This window comes from Harmonia axyridis, chromosome 5, assembly GCF_914767665.1.
Source record: "Harmonia axyridis chromosome 5, icHarAxyr1.1, whole genome shotgun sequence".
Classification (NCBI taxonomy): domain Eukaryota; kingdom Metazoa; phylum Arthropoda; class Insecta; order Coleoptera; family Coccinellidae; genus Harmonia; species Harmonia axyridis.
The window spans coordinates 522,087-548,494 of NC_059505.1; the positions used below are offsets into that span (position 1 = coordinate 522,087).

Here is a 26,408-nt window from a genome sequence, read left to right on the forward strand (position 1 = left end):
GAGCTGGCTGGCCTAAGAACCATTCACATGGGTAAGCCGGTCCTGTATACCAGAGAGGTAACGGCCAAGGCCCCTAAGGAGGTTGTCAATTTTATTAACGTCGTTGACGACCTCCCTGGGTTTCTATGAATGAGTAGGGTAGTGAACAAAAGATCTGCAAGGTCGCAGTTCGCGGAAAGCTTACCGAAGCTAAACGACCCTAGTTCAAATAATAATAATAATAGGCTAAAGGCACAGAAGAAGAATTCTTGATAAAACTTAATATTTTTCTTGAAGAGTCTGCGTTTTGTCATTGAACATTTTTTTCAGGTATCCACCCCAAACTTTAAGCTGAAACAGGATAAGAAAGAAATGCCTATCGGTTCTGACAACTATATAACGACGGCTCTGTCCAGGAACCTCGGTGATAATTCTAGTCTTCAAAATGCTCATCCAGATTCGAACAGGATGGACAATCACAGTTCTATATCTCCTCAAAGCAGCAGTTCCATCGATATGGTCGATGGTGAATGCAGTAACATAGTCAATTTGTCTCACAGGCCACTCGCGAGGTTAGGATCACCACAGCAGTTCGAAATCGAAGATTCCGATGAAGCTTGTGGCCATCATTCACCTTCTGGAGACCACGCGCAGAGAAGCTTTGCTCAGGTCGTCAAGCCTCACTCTAAAGCTCTGGCCAGGGTGGCAGGTACTTCAGGTAACTTAACTTTTTTACCCTTTCGGTGCTCTAAATTGAAGAATTTATCTAATCTGTGGTCTTTTCAGGAAACTCTCTTGTATGTCCTCCAACACCCACACACCACTCGAGGAAGATACGCAAGACCGAATTGAAACCTCCAAACCTCAAGTACCCCAGTCCGTCCATAGAGGGCGCAGCCTCCCCGTCTCACCTGGAGGTCAGAAAGGCGGACGTACGAAATCTAGATACCTTAGACGGTTGGTCGGCTCCTTCGAGCTCCCACAACGATTCTAGTCATTCGCAATCGGCTAAGGACAACCCTAGATTGAGCATCATAGCCATGTCGGAGTTGAGGAACATCGATACCAGAAGTCCGGACTTGAGACCGAAGCCTCTAATGAGGCTGTCCAGTGACAGTAGCGAGGAGGGGGAGGCCAGCGGTGGTGTTCCTCTGCCCGTGCAAAGGTTGAGTGTTACTAGATTGCCCTCGATACCAGAGAGGAACCATCGGATAGTTACTGTACCTGAGAATCCTGTCGATCAGGATGAACCTCTGCCGCCATGTAAGTAGAAATTCTATGTATATTAATTTTAAGCTTTTTTGGGCACATCCATCGTTTCATATAGCAAACATATCCAGCAAACTTGCTAGATACCTACTTGATGAATTTCTCTTTGATTTTTTCCTCAGAGTAATAAACATAGATATTATTTAAGGCCTCGTGTCGCGGCAGTAGGCCCAGCTCTTACCCCAGCCCATCGAAGGGCGCGTTTGGATTTTGCGAGAGAGCATATCCATTGGGAAGAGGCTGATTGGGAAAGCGTTCTCTTCACAGATGAGTCTAGATTCTGCCTCTACCATTGTGATCGACGTTCCCTTGTATACAGACGTCCACATGACAGATATGCTCAGTGCACTCTTTCCCAATCAGCCTCTTCCCAATGGATATGCTCTCTCGCAAAATCCAAACGCGCCCTTCGATGGGCTGGGGTAAGAGCTGGGCCTCTTGCCGCGACACGAGGCCTTAAATCATATTCTCTGAGGCGATTTCTTATTGTCTGAGTGCTAATTTGCACCCCATGAGTTTGCTCAAGCTGATTTTGAAGGAGGCGAGGGTTGCAAACCGTTGTCTCAACGAAGAAACTCTCAAGTAACGTTCTTTAATGGCAGTTGTTACCCGTGGTCTACCCTGTCCTGGTCTTCGGACATTCATACCTGTCTCCCTGAATCGCTGCAACATTCTGGACACACTTGTATGGGAAACTCCAAACCTTTTTGCAATTCTTGTGTATGTCCACCCTTCTTCTCGCAAAACTACCGCTTGGGCACATTCCCCTTGGTTCAAATTGCGTGTTTCGCGTTGCATAGCGATCGAGTGTAGAAAATCAAACGAAATAAAAACTATTGATCACTAGAATTGATCGAGAACAACTGATTTTAGAATGGAGCCAATACATTCAAAATCTGATAATCTCATCTTTTTTTATTCCTGCTGGGAAAAATCATCTGTATTGAAGAAAAACGTTGAAAGTGAATAACATATGCATGCATAATTTTGATAAAATAATTATCATTGAGAACACCTTCAGTTGTAGAATAAATTTGAGATTTCCATAATGTGCGTTAGTTCTTTTGCGCAGTGTATATTTCATTCAATATAATACACATCCATAACGATATAGTAAAATAGTGGATTTGAAAATATATCACAATCCGATAACGTAATCTAACCATGTTGAGGACATGTAAAAATTGCGTATACTCTCTATCTGTGTTTATTAGTCTATGATTGTCTCAATAACCCTTCAACAGCGGAGCATGATGGCACAGAACAATGATTGTTATTTTTCCTTCCAGCTTGGGAGGCAAGGATGGATAGCCACGGCAGAGTCTTTTACATAGACCATGCGACCAGGACAACATCCTGGACAAGACCTGGTGGAAATGCCAGCTCAATCTCGACCAGTGCTGGGGCAGAACAACACAGAAGGCAGCTAGACAGAAGATACCAAAGTATTAGAAGAACCATAAGTTGCGTACGATTAGAAAACATAGATTTCAGTGCAGCTCCACCTGGTTGCAGGCTCCTCACCAGGCCAGATTTTTTCACTATATTGCATATGAATCAAGTAAGTTGAAAACTGCAAGGTAGTCTTAGAATTTTACTTCACACCAGGGACATATATCCACTGAAACATTATGAATATATTTTTTAATCTGAGGTATAACTATTTCAAAATTAATATTTGCTGTCAATCGGAGAAAAAATTAATTTTCACCAAGATTACTTCATTCCTCTTACATACTGTTGATTTTATTTTGGAAGGTATTCGTTTAATATATCATTGATATTTCACGCATTTTCCAGCGCCAATATATGCAAAAAACTTACTGAATTAATAGTAAGATGTCCAAAACCAAGTAAAATACATCTTATTTAATACATATTTTTTTTGTAAGTGTAAATTTTCGTAAGTAATTGCACATGTGCATCAAAATTACCGATAATTTTGCATGACAGCGTGTTGTCATTAAAACTGCATTCGGTCATTTTCATTTTTGGAGAATTTTCTCCAAAAATGAAAATGACCGAATGCAGTTTTTCAAAGAAATCACGCTGGAATGCGAAATTATCCGGTCATTTTGATGCACGAGTGTAATTCGGGGGAATATTTCCCGAATAAACTGTTAACTTGTCAAAGTGACATAGATTCCATAGATGCCATATATTCGAACTGTGAAAGATGCATAGAAACTATGCATCTATGAACAGAACAATTATCGCAGTGCAGTTTCGCTTCCATAGAATTCCATAGAAATTTTGACAGGAGGGAAATATTCGACCATGATGATACAGTAATAAACATATGTTTATGACTCTATGGTTTACGACCATAATGAATTTCCATACTTCTAAAAGATAGAAGAAGGAGAATTTCCATTTTCCATAATAAGATGGCTTACATGACGAGTGACATGACTGTAATTATGGAAATTATGGAAAAACTAAATACTGATTCTATAAGTTTTTCGGATACCCATAGTGATATTGGAAAATGCGTGAAATATCGGTAATATTAAATATTGGACGAATACCCTTCAAATAATCTGAAAATCAATAGTGTCCAAGAGAATTAAGTAAAATGAAGTCGATGAGAATTTATTTTTTTTTTGGAAAACTAGATGCTGTTAAAATTTGTTGACTTTGCAATCATATTCTATCTACACCCCAAAATTAGTAAGTATGGAAAATTTCCTCTCGTTCCAAGTGTTATGTGATTTAGTAAACATTTACCTGTCAGGTATTCTTATAATAAAAAACGTTTTCCATAACAATAAATAATAAGAAGTTCTTATCGTCTTTGTGTCTTTTTGACACAACTAATAAAATATAAACTTTGACTAAATCATCTCAATTTTTATAATATTCTTCAAAATTTCAAACAATCTCCTAGTTTCATTAGAACAATTCAGTAATTCAATTCATAGGCTTAAATGAAGTACCAGTACCACTGAAACCACTCTGCAAAACCACTAAAGAAATTATTTATTTCAGGATGCTTTATCGCTGTACAATAGAAACCCAACGTTAAAACACATGATCGTAAGAATTAGAAGAGACCCTGCTACCTTCGAGAAGTACCAACATAACAAAGAGTTGGTAGCTCTAGTCAATTTGTTTGCTGATAGTTCCCTCGATCTACCTCAAGGATGGGACACGAAGAAGGATAGAAATTCAAAGGTAAATTCTTTATCCGTTCGTAACAGAAATATCTTCAACGAAAAAAAAATTTACAAGTGAAAATTGCCTGCGTATTATGCATTTGGTTGAGGTAATGCTCCAGTGCTATACTAACCGATTAAAAATTAGTTGCAACCTTCTATTCCTAGTAGTTATCGTTAACCTCATTTTCTAACCGAACTAACTTTCGTAGCAATTCTTCATTGACCATACTCACAAGAAAACAACGTATATGGATCCTAGAGTTCCAACTGAATCTGCTTGTTTCTCGAGAAGATTTTCAGAAGAGGGACAAGTAAGTACTACTATGGTGCATTTGCTCTTAATAAAGGGTGTTTTTTTTAGAGCTATAGAACTTTAAATTGCAATAAAACAACGATGGATTATTCGATTGACATTAATTTTATTTATCCGCAAGATAATCTTGTGGCATAACATTTTAAATATGATTTCTGGCATACGACCGCCACGGCTGGCTCGGATGTAGTCCAATCTGGACGTCCAATTTTCGATGACTTTTTCCAACATTTGTGGCCGTATATCGGCAATAACACGGCGAATGTTGTCTTCCAAATGGTCAAGGGTTTGTGGCTTATCCGCATAGACCAATGACTTCACATAGCCCCACAGAAGGTAGTCTAGCGGTGTTAAATCACAAGATCTTGGAGGCCAATTCACAGCGTGAAATTAGGCGGTCACCAAACGTGTCTTTCGATAAATCGATTGTGGCACGAGCTGTGTGCATTTTGCGCCATCTTGTTGGAACAACAGCTCCTGGACATCATGGTTGTTCAATTCAGGAATGAAAAAGTTAGTAATGATGGCTCTATACCAATCACCATTAACTGTAACGCTCTGGCCATCATTGTTCTTGAAGAAGTACAGACCAATGATTCCACCAGCCCATAAAGCGCACCAAACAGTCAGTTCTTCTGGATGTAACGGTGTTTCGACATACACTTGAGGATTAGCTTCACTCCAAATGCGGCAGTTTTGTTTGTTGACGTAGCCATTCAACCAGAAGTGCGCTTCTTCGCTAATGGACGTAGTGCGCGATACGTATTCCGCACAGAACCATTATTTTCGAAATGAAATTGCACTAATTGCAAGCGTTGTTCAGGCGTGAGTCTATTCGTGTTGAATTGCCAAACCAAACTGAGAATAAATCACTTGACAGCTGTTAAATCGGTCGCCATCTCGAACAGTAATCCCAACTTAAAGTTATATACCTCGAAAAAAAACACCCGTTACTTACTAATGCATGTTAGCGCCTCCACCATTCTTCTCGTTCCCTTTCGATCCGTGGATGTATTTGGCTTGAAGAAATGATTTTTCAGGCTCCCACTCCGCCGCCAAGGACGGGAACGTCAGCTAGCACCGCTATCAACAATATACCCGATATTCCCATAGCTTACAATGATAAAGTTGTTGCTTTTTTAAGACAGCCGAATATTTTAGACATATTGCGAGAGAGGCATCCACCCATCGGTACATCGCCAACTTTGAGGGACAAGGTTAATGCTGTTAGGGTGGAGGGGACTGCAGCTTTGGACAGGTTGAGCCATGACGTCCATCTTACTATTCTTCTTAGGTGAGTGCTAATTTTTTTTTGAGAAAATTTGTTGATTTTATATTTTCGTACTTCGGATATGGGGAGATTTCTTGGAGCGCTTTTGAATGAACGACCAATATAATAAAATCATATACAAATCTTTCATTGAAGAAAAGAGGGAAACATCATCGTATACAGGATGTTTCAAAAAGTGGTGGTTCCGTTGATAGGTTAAGTAGAATACTGTAAGATGAGTTTGTTCAGTTTAAGAAATTCCGTAAGTGTCTCCGTATTCAAAAAACTGGTTGTTGAATGTAAAATCTAAAAATTCATTGGTAAAACACATATTCTTTTTTACCATTAGGTACGTCAAAACTACTTACCAAATTTTGGTGAAACTTAGTTTTATATCTGACTCATAGAGGGCGGTAGTTACATGATTCGGGCCAACCGTATAGTTTTAAAAATAACTTTTTTGGAGTTGAATTTTTTACACCAAATTTTATGTGCTCTAGAACATAATTCAATTTAACACTAGAAAACTACTATTGGTAAAACTAGTTACTGTGTATTTTGAACTATTAAAATTTGAAAATTATGAAGTCTCACCTGATTTTGGTATATTGAAAGTACTATAAAAAACAATTACCTGTAACCTATTCATTGAAAATTGAAAACCAAAAAAAAACAACATTATTAAAATGCAACAATAATGATTTTGAAGAAAAATAAATATAGTCCCTGCATATTGAATACGAAAATTTTTTCATTTCATTTTTCAGTGTTCTACCTAGCAACGGCCCAACGGGTCACCTTTTTATGAAACATCCTGTACAATGCGCAGAACCTAACATTAACTAGAAATTCTTTTTTTCTAATTCTGTGGTTTATCACAGAATTAGAAAAAAGAATTTATAGTTAATGTTAGGTTCTGCGCATTGTACAGGATGTTTCATAAAAACATCCTGACCCGTTCTGCCATACCTTGTAGAACAAAATCTCGCGAGAATATCTCAGTTTCACACAGATTTCATGGATATATTTCATTATTATACCCTGTCATGTATTTATCTATCATCTGTCATATTTGTGGCAAAGAAAACAGTTCTGCCAACCAACATTTTTCGATGCGAAAATCACTAAACGTTATTCATGAAAAAATATTCCATTAATTTCAATAAAAATTCAATGAATTAGAGAAAAAAATGTATAATACTCGTACAGAAGGCTCATTCTAAAATTCATGGAAGAATATCAATGCCTTCTGCACTTGTTTTAAAAATAACTATTCCTTTTCTCAAGTGGGCTCTAATAAAGAATTTTTGAAATAAGTATTTCAAACATACTTACATATCTAACAAATCTTACACATAAGTTTTTTCTTTTTTATATTTTCTTCCACCTTCTTTTTTGATACATCTATGAGTACTATGAATTACAAAAAACCTGGCTATATGTTAAATGAAATGTATTGATGTATATGAGCAGCGAGAACTAGAGTTTTGAGGGTTTGTAGTGTGAAATAGAAATTCTTCAAAATAGTTTAAAATTCAAAACAAGCCACAAAGTGGCAAGTTTTTGAATGGAAGAATGTTAGAATGAGCCTTCTGTACGAATATTATAGATCATTTTCTCTAATTCACTGGATTTTTATAGAAATTGATGCAATTTTTGCATAAAAGTCGTTTAGGAATTTTTGCATTGAAAAATGTTGGTTGGCAGAACAGTTTTCGGTATTAAAAATTTGACAGATAAAAGATTAATACCGTGACAGGAGAGTTCCGAGTACCAACATTAAATAATGAAATATAACCATGGAATTTGTGTGAAACTGAGGTATTCCCGCACGATTTTTTTCTACTATGTATGACTGAATGAAGGGATTAGCCACAGAATTAGAGAAAAAATTGACTTCACTCAATTCAAAAAACATCTAATAATATTCAATTCGAAATTCAGCAAATATAAGTTATAAATAACGACGGTATCGTAAGTTATACCGAAGATAATATCTGTAATTAGTTCTTCCGCTGTTGCAATGGTTCTTCGATCGAGCCTCGGAGAAATTAAGCTTCCGGTTCTTCATTTATTGGGGGAGCAGTTTGGCACTTCCGTTTGTGCCAATTCGAACAAAGCCATAATGGTTGTAAAATATTGTTACAGGTGTTTTAAGTCGATTGTGTGCACGGTCTGCTGACCGGCGATTCAACGAATTTTTTGGCAGTTGAACAGGGGCTTACCCCTGATTTATAAAATTTGAATTGCGCACAATTGCTCTGAGGGTTCCACGAAATTTCGATCGACCAATCAACTTGTTGATTTTAGATAGAATGGTGTGTTAAAACGTAGATGGATCAGAAATAATTCGTCCATTATTTCATAGTGAAATATATCAAATCATAGAAAAAAAGCCGTTTAGCAAAATGAGAGTTCACGTTGGATTTGAACCCAGATCCTCCACGTCAAAGGTTGGTGTACTAACCTACTCTGGAGCTATCTCTTTTCTTTAATAATTGCTTCATTATGATGATCAAAAAACGTCTTCCAATAATAGGTTTCGTTTTGAACAGCACTCTGTCTGGGCATCTATTGACATTTGACAAGTGAAAACTCTGCCATCGCTAAAATGGAATGATATATGCTTCAACAACGCATTGAAATTGTTTAAATTCACTTCGGAAATGTAAAAAAATTTCCAATCACAGTTCTCAAAACTAAAGCACTTTTGAGTGAAATTGGTGGAATAATTCGAGCTGTTGAGACATTTTAATGATTTGAAGAATCGAAACCGTCTGCGTCGCTCAAGAACTACTGAAAGCCAAGTAGCTTGAGCTTGACTTGAAATTAAGTCAAGTTCAAGTCAAATAGTAGTTTTTCAATGTTAAGTCAAGTATTTATTTATTAAATAACCTGACTTAACATTGACAAACTTGACTTGAACTTGAATTGATTTCAAGTCAAGATCAAGTTACTTGGCTTGAGCTTGAGTCAAGTATCTTGAATATCAAGCCAATAATCTTGAATATCAAGAAATAATCGTGTTATTTCTCGAAGAGGTGATCACAATTGGCCATCAAGATCTTGTGATTTAACACCTTTAGACTTTTCAGTTTGAGGCTACGTAAAAGATTAATTCTATGTCAATGGTCCACAATCGATTCAAGACCTTCAAGATGGAATTAGTGAAGTCATCGAGGACATACAGCCCAAAAATGCGAATTGGTGATGGAAAATTTCGTGAAAAGAAAATGATGGTGCTACCGTAGCCGTGGGGACCATTTGACTGATATCGTTTTCTATTGTTAATAGCATACCTTCCTTTCTATACAATGAAATGAACATCAATTAATTCATCTCAAAATGTACTGTTTTCTTTTAGGTCAAAACGAAATCTCTTATTGGAAAACCCGTCAATACACCAATTAAATCAATTAAATGAGTAATTTTGAAAAATTGTCGCGTTTGTTTTAAAGGTGAATCATACCGAACTTCAACCTCGATACATCGCTACAAGGCGTGCAAATATTCTATATTAGGTAGTGAAATAATTAAATAATCGATAATTATTTTAATTCAGCCATCTTCTAACTAGAGTCTAGAATACACTCGTTTCCGGTGGACCGCACAATTAGTCAGTTATTTTGCTAATTGATTTCGTAATTACAGAGGGTTAACAGTAACAATGGAAGGTGAAGGTTCATTTTATTACGTTGCGACCCAACAATTCTCTCAAGCTGTTAAATATTTATCATTGTGTCCTGTTTGTTGTCGATTCATTCGATTATTTCCATATTTCTTCGATATGTACTTGCAAATTGGCAGTATCTTTTTTTTTCGCGTTGGTAAAAGTGTAATGGTCGATTCATGAACGGCTTATAGGTTTGAAAGGTCCCAATCATAGAGCCAAGGCTGCTGCCTTGTTGAATACGGTGGAAATGTTCGTTTTGATACGCGGATAATTACAATTCTTACGAAATATGTAGTGGAGACGTGATCCAATCATTTTGGGATGTTTAGGTATCTTTATTGATTTGTTTACGGTCGCTATTAGAAGGAATAATGATCTGATTTATAGGCGATCGATTTTCGTTCGCTATGCTTTCAGTTATGAATCACTACTTTGATTAATGATCAGGGTGGGTCAACTTAGTTCTTTCGATAAACGATACGCCAGTAATAAGGGAGTAGTTTTTCCCTTCGAAAAGGTATAATAAATGTTTTTTAATAAGATGTTTCATTTTGATATAAAAAAGAGTATATTTTGAAAGAAATCAATGGATACTTATTTCATTGTAAAGATGAAGGTAAGCCATTTACGATCAAAAACGATTTCAGTCTAAGGGCTGACATAGCTACGGTTTCAACACCATATCCTTTTCATGAAATTTTCTTCAAGAATTCCATCTTTAAGGTCTAGAATCAATTGTGATGACCTTATCTTTCACGTGGTCCTAAAGATAAAAGTCTAAAGGTGTTAAATCCCAAGATCTCTGTGGCCAATTCTGATCACATCTTCGAGGAATAACAAGGCCAGGAAATTCATCAATTCATCATACAATATTGCGATTGTTGCTTGTGTGGCACGTAAGGCCGTCTTGTTGCAAATAGACATTGGCATATAGACCATATCTTTCACGTGGTCTCAAGGAAAAGAGTCTAAAGCGACAAGATCTTAGTCGCCAACTGTGTTTACCTGTTTTCTTGCCGAATTGAGATTGTTTCGTTACTTGTGTGGCACGTAACGCCGTCTTGTCGAAAATATACATCGTCCATATCAATATCCTCCAATTCCGGTCATAAAAATCATCAATCAGCTCAGTAGCCCAATCCATTCACCGTAACAAAATTTTCACTATTTTTGTAGTGAATTTTAACAGTTTAAGTGCGTTGTTGATGCGTGTATAGTTCCGTTTTTAGTAATGGTATAGCTGTCACCTGTCAAATGTCATAAGATGACAGCTTCTAAAGAGACAGCTGCCCAGATAGCGTGCTTTTCGAAACGAGACCTCTTATTGGATAACACTTTTTATGAAAGGTACCTGAAATTCAATAGTGAGGGATAGTCAAAACATTGTAGTTATAAAAAAATATCGACGTAAATTATTGAATATCACGCGCAGAATTATTTTTTGAATCATAAATAGATTCATTGTTAGACAACCATTCGAAAAAACAATAGATATTCATTACTACGATCCAAGGAATATTTAACCTTCTCCGACCCTTCTAATAGTGACTCATTGAAGGGTTTTATTCCCTCTTTCTACACGTGTGGATCAAGTTGGATCGTTTTAATTGGACCATCAGAGGTCAGTTGGGGTCATTTGCATACCGTTGCCGTTTGATCATTCCTTGACCGTATCAAATAGAAAGCTAAGTTTTGTACCTATATTTGTGGTGGTGATCACTTGATCGCGGTTCTACAAAAGTCCATTAAGTAGGTAATTAGGGTTTTCGATCTCGTACGAATCAACATATAATTAAAAATACTGCAAAGTTTACACCAATGATTATTTCTCACTTACACTTCATCCTGTTTAAATTGTTTATATATAGGATGTTTCATTAAGAATGGTACAATTTGAAATGTTGATAATCTCAGACTAATCTCAGAGGAAGGATATATCATTTTCAGTAAGCAAATTCTGTCCCCAATCTGAACTATCAAATTTGACATGAAGCGCGCGGAAATGAAAACATATCAGTGATACGATATTTCACTCAATTCGCGAGTTTCTCCACAATGAACGAATTTCTTATGTCCCAAAGTGAATTAACGTTTCATATCACCTCAAAATATATTGAAATAAATACCTAAATATATCAGAAATTCCGGCACAAACTTCAAGCACGCCAAACGACGTGAAACAACCGATGACAGTAGGAGAGCAAAAATTGCCAAACCTTGGATTTCAGCAGGTAGATACAGAAAATAATAAATATTCTGCTTGTTATAAATTCGACAATTAGGAAAAATATAGGATTCCAAATATTCAAATTTGCATATTTAATCGGGAATCACTCAAACAAATATATTTCATTCAATATATTATACATTCATAACGATATAGTGAAATTGTAGATTTGAAAATATATCACAATCCGACAACGTACGTATAGTAACACTTTGTATTATTTTTTGACATTTCTAATGTCATTTGTGTTCAGTAGTTTATGTCATCCAATCGTGCAGAGATAACGCGAATTTGTGATACAGGAAACAGTTCTGCCAAGCAACATTTTTCAATGAAAAATTACTAAAAAACTCACCACTTCGAGGCTCGTTTTTGTATTTTGAACTGGTGGAAAAATATCAATGCCTTCTACACTTTCAATTATAAATAACTATTTTAGAATACTTCTCAATTATATTATTCTCTAACACTATTAGTCCTTTCTTGGATTTTTCCATACTGTTATCTATCCTATTGTGCCAAATTAGTCACATTCAGAACAATATTTTCAAGCGAGTATTTCAAATGATGAATTCCCGGTGCTTTCTTGGCAGATCCCTGTATTAATCACCTTACCGTACACAGAAGAATCGATCTAATATTCACACGTGTTGTAACGAAGTAGTCGGGGGTAATCGATAACCAAATATTTGCGTAGAAAATTAAATTTTCAAAAATATAATGGTCGAGCTGCTTGAAAGTCGTATTGATTACATCGGCCTCGCCATTGTTTCAGAAGGAAATCGTCCATTACATTGTGCACTAAGACACACCTCAAGGAATTTCTCATTATCCATTCATTTTACTCAAGGTCATGAACTACATATCTTGTGAGAATTGAATTGTCTAAGATGCAGGTGTCCTCCTCTATTCATACTTATATAATTTATATATTATATCATATATGTTTATGCATCCCAAATAATGCAACTTTACAAAATACAGGCTGTTCTTAAGTTGGAGGTACAAATGAAAAAGAGATACTCCTCGAATAATTCTAAGAAAAAAACGTCCTACAAACATGGATCCGCAAACGCTTTATTTTACAGATACAGAGTGTAAATAACCAAAAATATGTATTTTCTTATGGGTCACCCTGTTTTTTATTGAATTTTCAGATTTTATGAAATAAATAAACTCAAGCTTGTTCGAAGTTTCATAGGCTCAAACATTTTTGAGAAATTGAACAGTCTTTGGAAATTTCAAAACCTTTGAAATGATTGAATTTATTCGATTGTGATTTTGAAGGTGAATAAATGGAGAAGATAGGTAAGGATTGACTTGTTGATAATAATTAAAAACTCTTCTGTGTCCAAAACGAAAGAATTCTTTAATGATTTATTCAAACGTTAATAAGAGGCTTATTCCAAATGGCACATCCTTTATTTCATTTTTTCATTTGGTAGCTAATAATAAAAAATGAAGGATGTGCCATTTGGAATAAGCTCAGTATTATCGTTTCAATAGGTCATCAATTAATTGTATCATTTGAACACCCATTAGAGTTCTCAATGATCATCAAAAAGCCAGTACTTACCTTCATTCTTCTAGGGTTCACTTTCAAAGTCTCATTGAAACAAATTCATCCATTTCGAAATTATTAAGTTAGTTTTGAGCATATGAAACTTCGAACAAGCTTGAAAAACCCGTTACAAAAACGAAGGTTTAATTTTTTCAGTTTTGAACTTGCTTTTATAACGTTCGCAATTATATTTATTTAGGATATCTGTCCATTTCAGTCGTGTAATGATAATAACTCATACTATTACATGATAACAACGCCAGGCAACTGCTTTATATGGGAATATTAAGTCATGAATAATTTATTCAAAATACCGAACGTAAAATAGATCTAATAGCTGGCTATGTTATTGACGGAAGCCCTGCATCTGCTTGGGCTAATAAAATGGTAAATTTTTAGGTCATCATTGAATATTGTTCCGTTGGATATAAGGAATTGAATGAATAAATAGAGGACTTCAATATTTAAATTCTTCCGGAGCATGTACTTCTACCAAAAAAAAAAGTCGAATTGATCATTGAAATATGAAATATATAAACTTTTTTTCCAATAATATTCACAGCGTCGGACACGGTTTAGATTTTTTTACATACAGTTGCCGCCCTAGAAGGTGCTTCAGTTTTGAGGACTATGACAACATTTTATAATTTTTGTAGAGAATTCTAACAATGTCAATTCCTTGAGCGTGGATTGTTCCATTTTTAGTAAATACCTAAAGACCACAGAGTAATAAACATAGAGGAAGTATACGCAATTTTTACATGTTCCCAACGTGGTTAGATTACGTTGTCGAATTGAAATATATTTTCAAATCCAATTACTATATCGTTATGAATGTATATTATATTGAATGAAATATATTTATTTGAGTGATTATCGATTAAATAAGCAATTTGAATATTTGGAATCCGATATTTTTCCTAATTGTAGAATTTATAATAAGCAGAATATTTATTATTTTCTGTATCTACCTGCTGAAATCCAAGGTTTGGCAACTTTTGCTCTCCTACTGTCATCGGTTGTTTCACGTCGTTTGACGCGCTTGCTGTTTGTTTTCCGAATTTCTGATATATTTAGGTATTTATTTCAATATATTTTGAGTTAATATGAAACGTTGATTCACTATGGGACATAAGAAGTGCGTTCTTTGTGGAGAAACTCGCGAATTGAGTGAAATATCGTATCACTGATATGTTTTCATTTCCGCGCGCTTCATGTCAAAATTGATGGTTCATGTTGGGGACAAAATTTACTTACTGACAATGTTATAATACTACCTCTACCTATGTTTATTACTCTGAGGTAGTTTTTAGTTGTCTAATGTCAAAAGACATAACTAAAAATATCCTTTTACCCTATTCAGTGAAATCATGAGTTCGAATATTATCTGATGTAAGGGTTATTCTTCCATAATACGTCGTACATCAAGATACAAGTTTCCAATCCAGCTGTAACTTCCTGCTGGCTTCACTTCCTGCAAACAAATTCGCCTTTGGTCTTCATTACGAATAAAGGGCTTCTTTTGTACATTAGTTAGCGAATGTACTTGGCCGTTGAAAGTCAATTACTATATTTTCCTTCTCTCTCACACCCTCGTCTTCTTCTTCTAACGAACAGAGTGTTTGCATGACCCGATTAAATGTAGATTGCATTCGGTTAGTCACTTCATAGGGAAACCGCCATATGTTTCTCTACTCGGTTTGTTTGAGGATTATTCACTGGATAAATTTGAATAAATATGATTGTGGACTGCTTCAGATAATGCAGAAAGATTTCGTATCTCAAATTATTATGGTACCCAAAGCACATGATATTTTTCTATTCTATTTTATTTTCTAACAGGTAAAAGATCCAAAACTTAATTTGGAACTCTTGAAGTAAAGGGTGTTTTTTTTTGGAGCTATAGAACTTTAAATTGCAATAAAACAACGATGGATTATTCGATTGACATAAATTTTATTTATACGCAAGATAATCTTGTGGCATTACATTTTGAATATGATTTCTGGCGTATGACCGCCACGGCTGGCTCGGATGTAGTCCAATCTGGACGTCCAATTTTCGATGACTTTTTCCAACATTTGTGACCGTATATCGGCAATAACACGGCGAATGTTGTCTTCCAAATGCTCAAGGGTTTGTGGCTTATCCGCATAGACCAATGACTTTACATAGCCTCACAGAAAGTAGTCTAGCGGAGTTTAATCACAAGATCTTGGAGGCCAATTTACAGGTCCAACACGTGAAATTAGGCGGTCACCAAACGTGTCTTTCAATAAATCGATTGTGGCACGAGCTGTGTGACATGTTGCGTCTTCTTGTTGGAACCGCACCTCCTGGACATCATGGTTGTTCAATTTAGGAATGAAAAAGTTAGTAATCATGGCTCTATACCGATCACCATTGACTGTTACGTTCTGGCCATCATCGTTTTTGAAGAAGTACGGACCAATGATTCCACCAGCTCATAAAGCGCACCAAACATTCAGTTTTTCTGGATGTAACGCTGCTTCGACATACACTCGAGGATTAGCTTCACTCCAAATGCGGCAGTTTTGTTTGTTGACGTAGCCATTCAACCAGAAGTGCGCTTCATCGCTAAACAAAATAAAATGGACGTAGTGCGCGATACGTATTCCGCACAGAACCATTATTTTCGAAATAAAATTGCACTATTTGTAAGCGTTGTTCAGGCTTGAGTCTATTCATGGTGAATTGCCAAACCAAACTGAGAATAAATCACTTGACAGCTGTTGAATCGGTCGCCATCTTGAACAGTAATGCCAACTTAAAATTATTTACCTCGAAAAAAAACACCCGTTATTAATTTTAGCTATAGGGTTTTCTTAAGTAACCCCCACTATTTTTGTACGTAGAATCGACTAGATAATGAAAAATATAGGTTCTAATTTGAAAATCTTGAGTTTTGATGAATTTGAGTTGTCCAAGTTCATGATCTTATGAACACCCTGTACATTGAACAACTTATTCTGAGTATTCTCTCCATATTGAGTAGACGTGTTTTTTGGTGCTCCTTATGATATTTGTCGAGGCGAATAATTGATCGAGGTTTTCAAGTTGTTTTGAATCGGAAAATAATCTTGTTGATTATTTTTCAAGACAGAAGAAATATTCATTTAAAAACAGTAAATGATCCAGTGAAAACCACCTCCGCTGATTATTATATTTTATGGCAAATTGTGTAAACAAGAACAATTTTGCTGAATTCTGAATATGCCAGCCAGTGGCGCACTCAAGAAGTGTTTCCCACAAAGTAAATCGGATGAAATGGAAATGAACTGTGATAAATGTGAAAACAAATTGGAGGACTTCGTCGTGTTATGCGATGGATTATGCAAGCGGAGATTTCATCCAAATTGTGCCAATTTAGCGGATGATGCGTGGACAACGATATCACATGCTACAAATGCAAAATGGTACTGTAATCAGTGCCTGTTGTACATCGAATTGATTTTGAAAAATGGTATAAACATAGCTGAAATAAAAAAACTATTTGAAGAAAAAATTGTTGATATTGAAAACAAGTTAACTGCTACAAAAAATGCTAAGCAGAATGCGAAAACAAAAACTTATGCGCAAGCTACAGGAGAGGTGTTGGTGATAAAACCTAAACGAAAGCAGGAAAGTTCAATTACTAAAGAAGCCCTAATGAAATCTTGCAACCCTGCTACTTTAGAGGTAGGAATAACCCAAGTTAAAAACATCAAAGAAGGTGGAATCCTGATCAAATGCAACAGCAAAGAAGAAGTTGAAAAAATAAGATCTGCAACTGAGAAGAAATTAAAAAGAAGTTACGATATAAGTCTGCCAAACCAAATAAATCCAAGGATTAAAATAGTAGGAATAGAGGAAGATATGGATAAAGAAACAATTGAGGAAATGATTAGAAAACAAAATGCGTGCCTTATCAAAGAACATCACCTTTTAGATGTGAAAATAATCAAGAAGATGAGAACTAGATATATGGCCATTGCAGAATGCGATCCTTCGTGTTTTAGTCTTCTTGTCGAGAGTGGAAAATTGAGTATAGGATGGTCCAGATGCAGTGTGTATGAATATGTACCAGTATTCAGATGCTACAAATGTGGAAATTTTGATCACAAGGCCAGTGAGTGCACAGAAGAAGATAGATGCCTACTTTGTACGTCAGTAAGTCACAAAACTGAAAATTGTAATGAGAAAGTCAAGTGTCATAATTGTGTATTAATGAATGAAAAGTTTTCACTAAAATTGAATGTAGAACATAATATATTTGATTTGAATTGTTCAGTATATTTAAGGAAAGTTGAGGCGAAAAGAAAATATATCAAATTACCTGTTAATAATAGTCAATAACAATTAAAAATAACCAAAACGGACAACCTCATCATAATGCATCAAAATATAAATTCTCTGAGAAATAAATTAGATTCACTTGAAATATTTCTGATGGATGAGGAAATTGATGTACTTTGTCTTACAGAACATCATTTAACAGAGGAACTGTCAGGGTATATATCTTTAAAGGGCTATAAACTAGTTAGTATATTTTGTAGAATTCTGAAAAGTTGTGGTGGTAGTGCCATATTCTGTAAAGAATCTTTAATAAACAATGTTAAAGAATTAAAAAAGATAAAGGAAATGTCAACTGAAAATATAGTAGAAATAAGTGCAATCGAGGTATATTTGACTAACAAAAAACTATGTATTATCTCTGTATATCGCCCTCCTCACGGTGAGATATCTCCATTTCTCAAGTCATTGGAAATTATTCTAAATTCAGTCTGCAGAAACGTCAATAATGAGATCATAATTTGTGGAGATCTAAATATCGATAACCTAGGCGACGCCACTGCTAAGAGGGAACTAACAGATGTACTATCATCTTTCAACATTTCTAAATTGATAAATACTGAAACGAGGGTCGCAAAAAATTCAAAAACAGGTATAGATTATATTTGTGTAAATAATTCAGGAAATGTTTTGAAATGCAACGTAATTTTTAATGGGTTATCTGATCATTCTGCACAAATCTTAACCATAGGCGAAAATATTAATAAACCTGTATTGACGCAGTATGCTAGGTCATTCACGGAACAAAATCATCATAGATTTCGATCTTATTTATTAAAAGAAACTTGGAGTGAAGTTTTCACATGTCAGGAGGTAAATGAAGCGTTTTCGAATTTTGTTGAAACTATGAAATATTACACGGATATAACATTTCCACTCAGAAAATACAAGCCAAATCTACACAACAACAAAAAATCTTGGATAACACCTGGCATTCGCACGTCATCAAAACAATTGAAAAGAATATACTGTGATTTATTAGACAGCAACTATGACGATAATATACTAAATTACTATAGAAATTACAAAAGAATTTATTCCAAAGTTATTAATGAAGCAAAAAAGAGGCAGAATATCAGCATATTTCAACAAACTGAAAATAAATCAAAAGCGGCTTGGAAGGTCATCAGCAGTAATATTTCACATAAAAGTAACAAAAATCGTAAAGTAAATAAAATAAGAATAGAAAATCACACTATTTCAGAAACAAAGGATATTGTCAACTATTTTAATGACTACTTCGTGAATATTCCAGTCGAATTGAATAAAAAACTGCCGCAAACGCCTACTAATTGTGATTTGCCCTCAAGGTTGACTCATTCAATGTTTCTTACGCCAGTAGATGATAAAATTGTCAGGGATGTACTGAAAAATCTAAAAAATTCGAATAGCGTTGGAGTGGATGGCATAAATACGGAAGTTTTGAAAAGATGCGCAGATTTGATTGCCCACCCATTGGCATACCTCATAAATTTGATGTTGGATCGAGGTGTATTTCCGGAGGTTCTTAAATTGGCGAAAATTGTTCCAATCTATAAAAAGGGAGATACAGAAAAAGTTGAAAATTTTAGACCTATAGCTCTACTGTCCGTCATATCTAAGATAGTTGAAAGAATTCTTTTCGATAAAATTATTTCATTCCTGACTAGTAACAATATCCTTCACAGTGCGCAACATGGATTCCTGAAAAATAGATCAACAACAACAGCCATTCACGACTTTTTGAGCAAACTATATGACAGTGTAGGTAAAAACATGAAAACTCTAGGAATATTCATGGACTTGAGTAAAGCTTTCGACCTGGTTAATCATGAATTGCTTCTCGAAAAATTGATAGCCTATGGATTAAGAGGGCAAGTAAATAATTTGCTGAGATCCTACTTGACCAACAGAGCCCAGGTAGTGGAGATAGATGGTGTAAGATCTAAAGAAAAAAATATAGAGTTTGGTGTTCCTCAGGGTTCTGTATTGGGACCCCTATTGTTTTTACTATTTGTAAATGACCTACCAGATATAGATGAGAGAAATTCGATTGAAATGTTTGTCGATGATATCAGCTACCTATGTAGCCATAAAAATAAAGAAGAACTCATAATGTATGCACAAAAAATGTTAGATGGATTCGTTAATTGGTTTAAAGATAATAGACTGTACCTAAACATAGAAAAAACGGTATTTATCAACTTTACCCCTCGAACTAAACTCAGCATGGAATCATTTCTGATAAAAATTAATAGTAAAAGTATACAGCAGGTTTCGGAAACTAAATTCTTGGGGGTATGGCTTGAGAACAACTTGGGATGGGAAAGCCATACTAGTACTGTATGTAATAGCTTGGCATCTTCTTGCTATGCTTTGTATAGATTAAGGGAATTAACTAATGCGAATATATTAATGACCTATTATTGTTCTCATTTTTATTCCAGAATAAAATATGGTATCATTTTCTGGGGATGTTCCTCTCTTAGTTTAAGAGTGTTCAAACTTCAAAAGCGAGCTGTACGCATAATATCAGGTGTTCAAAGATATACTCCATGTAGAAACATATTTATTGAGTATAGATTGCTTACAGTACCCTGTATTTATATTTTGGAAACTCTAGTATTTGTTAAATCTAACTTGGATAAATTTCGGAGGAATAGCGATTATCATAAGTATTACACACGGCATTGTGAGAAATTTTGTATACCTAGGCATAATCTCAGTATTTGTGAACAGAATCCAGCTTACTTCGGTATATTACTATACAATAAGCTACCAAACTCCATTGGAGAACTGAAAAATATTTCTGCATTCAAAAAAAGCGTAAGAAATATGTTACTGGATAAATGTTATTACCATGTTAATGATTTCTTGAATGATAGTGAATTTAATTAATTGTGTACCACCTATAATATAATTGTTCAATGACTTGTCCTATATTGAATGTTCTCAATCTAAAGGATTAATAAAGATTACTACTATTACTTACTATTACTACTTGGACAACAACAAAAGTATTCGTTGAGGTGCAACAATCCTCGTCTTCGACTAATTATTGTTAAAATATTATTTTGTAACATGTTTTTTCGATTTTTTCCAGAAAAGTTAGATGCCCTTATGATATAACTTACGATAAAAGATTTCTACTACCCGTTAAACATAATCCCATCAAATAATATCAATATAATATTGGTAATATGAATCAGTAATAGACGATACCGGGCCTATATATTTACAGAAGTATTTCGATCGAAGAATAGAGATATACTCTTATCGAATTTCTGTTGGTGCATCTTTGAACTCGCGTATATCTCCTGCAGATAAAGTACATACATAAATAAAGCGGGGGCTGGACATAAACAACATTCATGTATGCTTGTTTGTCCTTCCCAGATAAAGGATTTGTCGATTTTGATTGGACTATTCGAATGATAATTTTCGAGAAATTTAACGGTAAAAACGACTAAATAAGTCGATTCAGAGGAGGAACATTTTCATTATAAAAAGAATATCTGCTGCATTGTAAAGATTTCTGTTAACGGAGCATTACACTCTTGAGATGCCATTCGAGGACAGAAAAATAGACGTTGTATAAGCTAGTGCCTAGTACATACTTACTCTACTTCTTCAGTCTCCTACCCATAGAATATCGCACGCTATTTATACGAGTGGCCAATAAAAGTTAAATTAATGAGGTTTCAACAGATCGGTACGATGAAAAATAAACTAGCAAGATTTATTTTCGTGAGTTATAAATGAATGCAATGAGAATAAAAAGAGAAAATTATGAATAAGAAAAATATCAACAATGTTTTTCCGTGTAAATCCATACAACTAGATGCAGTTGATTTTTTTAAGGAATTCGAAATGAATATTGATAAAAAGCTTCATTACAAATAATCTTACTTCAATTATAAGCAATTCCAATACTAATGACTTAGGTAATTCATCTCGAGAAAATTATTATGAGACGGCATTGGTTTCCCTTTTCAATACAACACAAAGTCCGAGTTCTCACATTTAATGAGCAAGCAGCAATTGACTTCAAGATTTAGGTCAATTCGAAAGAGTAACCTGAAAAACAGATTTATGGTTTTTTTTCCTCAACAACCAATATGCATTAAAAATGTGCATATAATATGAAGTTGATTGAATGATATAAGCTGTGAAAAAAATTCATAGTTACAAATATTATCATCAGAATTTTGTTTATGTTTTAAGGATCATGCTTAAACAACGCTAACCTACATGAAATGAAAAATTCAATCAATTTGTTTAATGGAAATCAATAAAATCTTCACACTCATATCAGATATATTCTTTCGAAGACTGATAACATTAAAAATTAAAATTCGAATTTGTATCTTGAATTGATCATCGATAATAATTGATCATGTCCTTGTTTGGTTTTGGAAAATTACCTAAAAAAACTAATTCCGATCTAAACTATCTGAAATCATATGAAATATCGATTTCTTTCAGATTTACTAATGTTAAAATATTATAGATTATCATTTTGATGACAAAAACCCTTAAGACTAGCATGCTATGCAATTTTCATATTATCAACTTCTTCAAAATCCGTTGAATAATTCATGAAATATAAAAAATAATCTTTCTCACCTTTATTTAAATTAGTATCTTATTGATTGATCTAATTACGTGTGCTGATTGGAATTTGAATCAATGTGTTCTTGTTAGTTTGGTCATTTCCTGTTCAGATCTGGGCAATTGTCTCAAGTAAATTTTGATGAAAAGTCTGAAAAAAGGAATATCTTGATTCTTAATAATTCAGAAGGCATTGATATTCTTATACGAGTTCAATATTGAAAAACTGGCAAGTTTTTGAATCAACAAGTTTTCGAATGAGCCTTCTGTACGAGTAATATACATTATTTTCCTCATATTTCGGTGAAATTATCTCATTAAGTAAAGAACCGTACCCACACCACGATTTCTACGTGCTGTAATTCTTATAAACTGAATCTCATAAAAATTGACATATGATATGGGCGTCAATAATCAGATATGGTTCAGATATAATCTGACACATCGAAATTATACATAAATTATGCTTATTTGTCAATAAAAGCCCTTCTCTCAGTATGATCTTGTTCTATCGCAGTTATTACATAACCCGTTTTCTAACTATCCTCTTCCTGATTTTGAAATCGACTTATAAATATGAATATAGGACGAACATTCAACAAGTTATAAAATCGAACAGATCCACGCTGAAGTCATTGTTTTCATTTGAATAGGAAATGGTTAACCGAGTTCAAGAAATCCCGAACTTTAGACGTGATGTTTAATACAGAAACATTTCCTGCAACAAATGCCTATCGAAAATAGGTCCAACCTAGTTTTCCTTCGCGCTTAGAACATTCCCTCCGCTAATTATAACCGAAACTACAGATGTTTGAAGGTATTAATACATTTGGCGATGACATATTAAGGGGAATTGCAGAAAATATCATATGCTAGGAGTAGTATAAAATAAATACATACATTTCGTCAAAAAAGTTATTTGGAATCATTTTCCTTCATCTCAAGTGTATGAAGTTTCCTATAAGGGTTTGCAATAACAGGTTATAATTTTGTTATTATAAAAAACGAGTATATTGAGACGAGGTGAAAGGTGTAGATGATTTTTCAATGCATCATTGTGATGCGTTTCAAGGTCCCAATAATTGAAAATACGTCGTTGTTGGTGACAAGTGTTCTATTAAAAATGCACAATGTGAAATTTAAGTTGTTCGTTATTTAATTCATTATAAAAATTCCATTCACACTTCTAGTGAACTGAATAAATAATTAAATAATCAATTCCCGACTATCCTGACTCAACCTGAGCAGAATAAGAAATAATTGTGGTTTTCAGTTTAGAGAACTTTTCCATTGGCAAAAAAATCCTTACGAATTCAGATGAGATAACTTAAATTACGTTAATTATATCCAAGGAGAAAAATAATTAACAGATCATAAAATAACAATGCAATTCATTCAGAACAGGAGTAAATGAAATTTTTAAGAGCTTTTACGATTTAAAATTTGCGAAGTACTTCTAAATAAGGTAGCTAACAATGAATTATTCATATATTCTTTCAATTCATTGAAAAAATCAATATTCCAAAATTTCTGAATATTCTTGGCAACAATGAAAGTGTTAATTTTATTTTAGTTAGGTATTTAATTATAATGGGTATGTGTACCGTATACAACGAATAGTGAAACCATTAACTGAATAATTAAAAGGAGAAGAAAAAACTCTAGGAGATCGAAACAAATAGCCATTTCAAAAAAAACATTTGAAGTCAACATAGAGAGTTTTTTCTTCTCCTTTTAATTATTGTAACCCCAATAAGAGATGATGAATTACATTTCTATAACTGAATAATGTTATAAAATTAATTATTCTTAAATTTCTCTCAGTATATCCACAAATAAGCACAATTTAACAATTTCAAAACGTTGTTTAAGTGTGTATCTTTCCATGATTAAATGACATAACCTACTAAACACCAATGACAGAAAATGTCAACAAAAAAATAAAGTGTTGGCTTTATAACCATTTTAAATTGTATCATTTCTGTTCAAAAATCCTATAGATCTATCACGAAATTCAAAATATTGTATTTTTCAAACACTCCCTCTCCAATATTTCAAACCACATTCAGAATGAGGCATCTAGAATTCAACCATGTATCGAAAACTCAGAGTGATAAACATAGATAGAGGAAGCATATGTCATTTTCAGTAAGCAAATTTCGTCTCCAACATGAACTATCGAATTTGACATGAAGCGCGCAGAAATGAAAACATATCAGTGATACGATATTTCACTCAATTCGCGAGTTTCTCCACAAAGAACGCACTTCATATGTCCCATTGTGAATCAACGTTTCATATTAACTCAAAATATATTGAAATACATACCTAAATATATCAGAAATTCAGAAAACAAACTTCAAGCGCGCCAAACGACGTGAAACAACCGATGACACTAGGAGAACAAAAGTTGCCGAACCTTGGATTTCAGCAGGTAGATACAGAAAGTAATAAATATTCTGCTTATTATAAATTCGACAATTAGGAAAAATATCGGATTCCAAATATTCAAATTTGCATATTTAATCGGGAATCACTCAAATAAATATATTTCATTTAATATAATATACATTCATAACTATATAGTAAAATTATGGATTTGAAAACATATCACAATCCGACAACGTAATCTAACCATGTTGGGGACATGTAAAAATTGCGTATACTCCCTATATATATGTCTATCACTCTATGATCGAAAAGAAACAGTACTTGTAATTCAAGATACAAATCTCAAAATGTGTTGAAGAAAGTGCGAATTGCATATAGCAGCTCTTAAATCACATAAATCTAAAACTATATCATTATGATATATTCGTGTTTCTCTCGTGAAATATACATTTTCATTGCGATAAATCACGATTTGGTACATAAACAATCGCACATGCTCCAATTCGCCTTTCCTAGAAATCGAACGGAAAACACCTCCTATTGTCAGCTTTTGATACGTGTCATTTTTCTGCTAAGATAAGATGGTTTTCCATATAACGACCGGGAAAGATCAGATTTGATCTGAATGAAGAAATTCTATCAATGAAACCTGAACATGATGAATAAACATTGTCTGATTTCAGGCTTCTGACAGAGGGTCTAGATTTGTAGGAAAGATATATGTATACATGTACAGGGTGGGCAAATAAGCGAGGTAAGCGGCTACATCTCAAAATCCACTCATCGTAGAGACTTGTGCAAGAAAACACACTGGAAATTGTTTTGCAGTTCATACCTCTATCACTAGGGGGCGTAATTGCTATCGTCGAGTAGTAAAATGAATTTTACTCGAAAATGTTTCATATAAAATTGAAGAAAAAATATCATCACTGTAATCCTTGGATAATTCTTCATCTTTTTGAATTGTCACTTTCGAATTTACATCAAATAAGGTTAGGGGAAAGGGAGAAATCTGACTGATTGAAATGCCTGTAACTTCAGTTTGGCTCAACATTTTTGAGCAAATTAGATCTCGTCTGAGAGATAATATCTTGTTGATTGAGGACAAAATATACTCATGATAAATTTGTTATTGCTGCTTTTAATAGGAGACGCTAAGTCAGAAGTTCATTGTTTTGTTCATTTCACTCCAAAATTTCAAAATTGGAAATTGATTGGTTTTGCATTTTTGGGCACAGAGTATTTTTTGTTTGGGCTTGAATAAAAAAACAATGAGAACACACATCACCATTATGGAGCGATGTAAATTGGTAATTTTAATCGTATAGAGTCATCAAACAATGAAATTAATATGCAATTATGTACTTCTCAAGACGTATTTTTCGAATTCAGTCATTTGACCTTTTCCTCTGTGAAATAATATATTCCACATTAAGCTCATTACTTCACGATCGGAAACATGAGAAGTTTCCTATTTAGCGCTATTGTCTCATCGAATTATTTTCGAATTTGAATGGCTACCTCCGTTCGAAAACCTTAATTTAATAAGCCATCCAGCGGACAAAATAAAATTAAAATCAGAGGTCAAAATAGCGAATAACATTGTTTCTCGGCTCACCTTTTA

General features: G+C 34.3%; 2 protein-coding genes across 5 annotated transcripts in view; both read left to right on the plus strand.

Annotated features, from left to right (window-relative positions):
• The window catches only part of LOC123681308 (E3 ubiquitin-protein ligase HECW2-like), a 121,904-nt gene that overhangs the window by 67,682 nt on the left and 27,814 nt on the right, over positions 1-26,408 (plus strand). For 3 of the 4 annotated variants that reach the window (XM_045619636.1, XM_045619637.1, XM_045619639.1), the window contains 6 exons: positions 310-697; positions 766-1,242; positions 2,538-2,809; positions 4,237-4,422; positions 4,616-4,717; positions 5,760-6,013. In XM_045619636.1, the coding sequence (XP_045475592.1) occupies positions 310-697; positions 766-1,242; positions 2,538-2,809; positions 4,237-4,422; positions 4,616-4,717; positions 5,760-6,013 (1,679 nt within the window). The remainder of the gene's footprint in view (positions 1-309; positions 698-765; positions 1,243-2,537; positions 2,810-4,236; positions 4,423-4,615; positions 4,718-5,759; positions 6,014-26,408) is intronic. The other variant, XM_045619638.1, reaches the window with a different exon arrangement.
• LOC123681310 lies at positions 16,507-17,970 on the plus strand. Its single transcript, XM_045619641.1, has one exon. The coding sequence runs from the start codon at positions 16,685-16,687 to the stop codon at positions 17,804-17,806; it is 1,122 nt and encodes a 373-aa protein (XP_045475597.1). The 5' UTR covers positions 16,507-16,684; the 3' UTR covers positions 17,807-17,970.